The sequence below is a fragment of the Anas acuta genome, chromosome 7, assembly GCF_963932015.1.
Source record: "Anas acuta chromosome 7, bAnaAcu1.1, whole genome shotgun sequence".
NCBI lineage: Eukaryota > Metazoa > Chordata > Aves > Anseriformes > Anatidae > Anas > Anas acuta.
Genome location: NC_088985.1, coordinates 32,053,999 through 32,058,834, shown reverse-complemented (window position 1 = coordinate 32,058,834; position 4,836 = coordinate 32,053,999). Strand labels below are relative to the sequence as shown.

Sequence of the window (4,836 nt, the reverse complement as noted above, 5' to 3'; positions counted from 1 at the left end):
TACAAGCAAATATAATCTTTGCACGGGATGGTGAAAACAGTGGGAATCTCCTTTTTCACCACCTCTTTGCAATCACTACCCTCAGGTCTCTCTGCTGTTCTGGGTTAGGGTATATAGAGACAAACGGGTGTTATATTCCTCTGGGTCCCCTCCAGCTCAGATATGTGAGATTGGACTTTGAAGAGGGATATAACATCCCATTTTTTGTATGGGTCATGGGTAGGTTACTATGTCCATAAAGTGAAGGATGGCACTTCTGAGCACCTCAGTTACACTCTTGCTCTTCCCTTGGGCTAGAAGTATGGCCATATTCCAGTCCACAGCATAATATAACCATAAATGCAGTGTCACAAAATCAGCACTTACTAGGTTTGAAATGCATCCATCATGTGTATTTGTGGGAGAACGTCTTGGGTCTGAACAAAGGCTACAGAAGATTAACTCCTGATTTAAGATGAGGGAAAGAATTATGAATTATGAAATTTATTTATTTATTTATTTATTGTCAGTCACAGTTCCCATCAAATTAAGAGATGGATAGCCTTATAGGAAAGAGCAGGTCAATATTTTCTTAGAGTAGTCTAAGAGATTAGGACATAAACTGCCCATTGAAGTTGTGTCTAAATCCCCTGAGTGCCTTGCAATGTTCTCTGCTTTGAAGAAAGAAGTTGTTAGGCTTTTCTCTCTCTCTCTCTCTCTCTCTCTCTCTCTCTCTCTCTCTTTTTTTTTTTTTCACCAACAAAGGTCCAAAGTGGTTCAAATGGTGGGAAGTTAAAGGAGAACTAGGGCAACAAGTAAAAGTCTGATGTTGATGTCTGCTTAAATGTTGGTTCTCTGTGTGCCTATCCTCATTTTTTGCTTTCTAATGCCTCAACCACAGAAATTAAATATGCACTGTTTTACAGAATGGTTAGCACTTGTCTGGTATGGAGGTTTTATTGACTACAAATATACTGCAGGAGTAAAGAAACACCCCAAATATATTTGGGCAGCTGCAGTGTTAGTAACCATTTTCTGTAATTCAGTTGAGCCCTTACAGATAAGCCATTTGTATGTTAATATTTCCCTTGAGAACTTTGTATGTTTTTACTGTTAAGGATATGTAAACTCCACTGAAAATACTCACAATGGGTGAGCAAACATTTTACCAGCATCAGGAAAGAAGATCCTTTGTGTTACGTGCACCTTTCTGACCATAACTTCATTCACCAGGTACGTAGCTGAGTCCCTCTAGTGGTATAAACATTTATTTGGCTTCAGCATCTTATTAAAATTCCATTTTACGGTCACATTATAGCAGCAAATTCACAGGTAGCTTTTTTGGACACTGTGAGGATCGTGGCAAAGTGGATCTAGGATTAGACACTGTGAAGGTTTGTGTTAATGAATGTAAATTGATTTTCAGCTGAGAGGGGCAATTACAAATGCATTGGAAAAGGAAGGGAATTCTTGAAAGGATATTCAAGAACTAATTACTATCAGTAAGAGACACGCAAAGAGCAACGTAATACCCAGGGCAGCCAATAGGGATAAAAGCTTATACACAAATCTGTCATGACCTAGTAGTGAAGACTGTTTAAAAACACTGATCTCCACTTAGCTTGTAAATGCGCATCACCCTCTTTCTCACTCATATATTCTCTCTCTCTCTCTCTCTCTGACACACACACACGCTCCTGGATTTGCAGAAGCCAGACATCTAGGGCACTTCTTGGCATCCACAGGAAAATCATATGGGATTAAAAAAACACAGCAGTAAGTACTCCCTGCATTAAATGTTTATTAAGTGGCATGCTGTCAAGACCTAGATTTAATGGTAAATACAGGAGGACTTTAATGGAAATTGGCTGTATTTGATTTTTCTTAGGAATTGCTGAAAGCTGCCTCTCGAGGATTACAACTTCACCTTTTGCTTTTACAGATGCTTGTTTACTACCCATGTGGCAACCTCTGGACAGCCAGTAATCCATTCATTATCCAGACTGATTGAGTGCGAGAGTAGTGCAGTGGTAACTACTTCACTCAGCTGACGGCAGACGACAAAAGGAGGGAAATGATGAATTCGGACAATTTAACCTCCCGAAGCTTCCTCTCTGCAATTCATAGCAATGCCAGCAATTTATTCTCAGGGCTCCAGTTTGTTCAGTCCTTCAAGCCACTCATCATCCCCTGCTACTCCCTAGTGGTTTTTATCGGTGTCATTGGGAATTACCTTCTCATTTATGTCATCTGCAAAACCAAAAAAATGCACAATGTGACCAACTTTCTGGTGGGCAATCTGGCTTTCTCCGACATGCTCATGTGTGCAACCTGCGTGCCCCTGACACTCGCATATGCCTTTGAGCCCAGAGGATGGGTGTACGGGCGTTTCATGTGCTACTTCGTTTTCCTGATGCAGCCTGTCACCGTGTTCGTGTCTGTCTTCACCTTGACTGTCATAGCTGTGGATAGGTACTACGCCATGGTACACCCCTTCCGGAGGAGGCTCACCATCCCTATCTGTGCGTACATCCTGGCTGCTATTTGGCTGCTGAGCTGCACCTTGGCTGCCCCAGCCCTGGTCCACACTTACCACGCAGAATTCCCAGAGCTGGACTTCTCCATCTGCGAGGAGTTTTGGTTCCACATGAAAAGAGACCGCTTGGCTTATGCCTACAGCACTCTCATCATCACCTACGTGTTGCCCTTGGCCGTCATCTCCCTGTCCTACCTGAGGATCTCAGTCAAGCTGAAGAACCGCGTGGTCCCAGGCAATGTCACCCAGGGCCAGGCTGAGTGGGACCGAGCAAGGAGGAGAAAGACTTTTCGCTTGCTTGTCTTAGTGGTGGCAGCCTTTGGAGTCTGCTGGCTGCCTCTGCACATCTTCAACATGATCAAGGACATAGACATCAGCTTAATTGACAAGCAGTACTTCAATTTCATCCAGCTGCTCTGCCACTGGTTTGCAATGATGTCTGCTTGTACCAATGCCTTCCTCTATGCCTGGCTCCATGACAGCTTCAGGGGGGAGCTGAAGAAAATGTTTGCCTGGAGAAAGAAGAAAATTGGACCCACTACAAACTGCATTATGGCCAGCGTGGTGCTGTAAACACGAGAGCTGGTGGGAGTGCACTTCCCTTGTGCAGTAACACTGTAAGTCGTTTCCACTTTTAATCAGTCCTGGTTCTTGATGTTTGTCCTCAAGGCTCAGTCATAGCAGGAGTTCCCCAGGTGGCTTCCCCACCAAATAAATCCCCACTGGAGAAGGAGAGGCAGAGGTCAAGTCCCCAAAATATCTTATCTCTGTGACAGGAGTTAAAGGCCAAGGAGTTCTTAGCACAGACAGATCTCCTTATGTAAACTACAAGGATCCTTCCTATCTGTTTTAGATATTGCTGGCAGAGTAGATCTGGGGACAGGGAGAAGCAAGGATGAATAAAATACCTGGATACCTCAGGGAGGAAGTGCTGAGTAAAAATTAAATCTGTGCACCTATCCAGAGTCCAGTCCCTAGCACACAATGCCAGAGGACTGGCAATATTCCTTTAGCCCCCCTTGGTTAGTGCCATGATGAAGAACAGCCTCAGGCTGTTTGAAGTGCCCTTCCCATGGAGCTGGCTCAGCTGCAGGCAGGAAGCAAGGCTGCTGGGGGCTGCTTCGAGCTTTGCCCTACCTGTGCAGGGCTTTCCCCTTCCCAGTGGTGTCAGTGATGTGCGGGGCGATGGCATCAGCTCACTTGCACCCTCTCAAATACCTCTGCACAAGGTTTGTGAGCTTGGTGAGCCACGTGTGGATGAGGGCTCTGCAGCCATGGGACCACTTCACAGACAGCCACCAACTGGGACATGGGACGATGCTCTTGCCACTGCCTCTCCTAACCCCAGCTCGCTGACCCTCCATCCAGGTGACCACGATCCCAGCTAACAGAGCGGAGTTCATCGTAGTCATGTCAGTGCCAAAAACCTTTCTGTTCATTCCTTCAGAGCTGATCTTGATGTGTGGTAATGCTGCCATCAGCTTTGATCTCCAGAGACAGTCAGAGACTTTGATACTGCCTTCAGGAGCACTTCTGGGTGTGTCAGGAGACAGCGGGTGGTCGGGGCTGCTGCTGTGGGGCTGTGTGTGAGCACTGCCTGACCAGTAAAAGAAAGGCTGTCAAGTGTGGGGTGGCAAGTGCTCTCTTTTGGAGTTTTGGGGAAGAAACATTTTTCTTTGGCATTCACCTTTCGATAGAATGAGGGAGGTAAAAGCTATAATCAACCTAATGACTTCCAGTCTCTTCCCCCTCTGTCTGATCTGAAAATAGGTAATAGATAAATGTAGGGGAAAATGTTCTGACAGCAGACATTTGTGCTGAAGAGGTTTCTTCCAGCCAGAACACTTGACGACATGAGAAGCTCTTTGATATTCATCCCAGATCAGCCAGAGAAGCAGCAGTTTCTTTCTGGGGGCAGTTTCAGCCCTGTTCATCCTACTGCACCTGGCCAGGCCAGAGATGTACGTGCTGCAAGGCAGTGCAGATGGGCCAGGGGGAGAAGGAAGAAAGAGCTTATGGCCTCTCTAGTTTCTGAATGTACTCCTGCTGTGAAACAGTGAGTATCATTTTGCTCATCAGCATTCAGTAAGCTAATCTGGTTAAAAAAATACACAGATGCTTTATACACACACTGGGAAAGGCACTGCAAACACATTTGAAATCCTTCTTTACAAATCTCACAGTTTTCCTTAGAATTTCAAGCTGTTCTGTTGTAATGAGGAGTTGAATTAGAAGCTCATTACAGAGGCATTAAGTCAAGGAAATCTTTTTAAAGTGGACATTGCTTGCTTTCGCTTTGTGATTAAGCACAACTGCCTTGC

General features: G+C 45.1%; 1 protein-coding gene across 1 annotated transcript; it reads left to right on the top strand.

Annotated features, from left to right (window-relative positions):
- Positions 1-1,974: 1,974 nt before the first annotated feature.
- PRLHR (prolactin releasing hormone receptor) lies at positions 1,975-3,130 on the top strand. The gene has a single exon (XM_068689381.1). The coding sequence runs from the start codon at positions 2,054-2,056 to the stop codon at positions 3,086-3,088; it is 1,035 nt and encodes a 344-aa protein (XP_068545482.1). The 5' UTR covers positions 1,975-2,053; the 3' UTR covers positions 3,089-3,130.
- Positions 3,131-4,836: the final 1,706 nt, after the last annotated feature.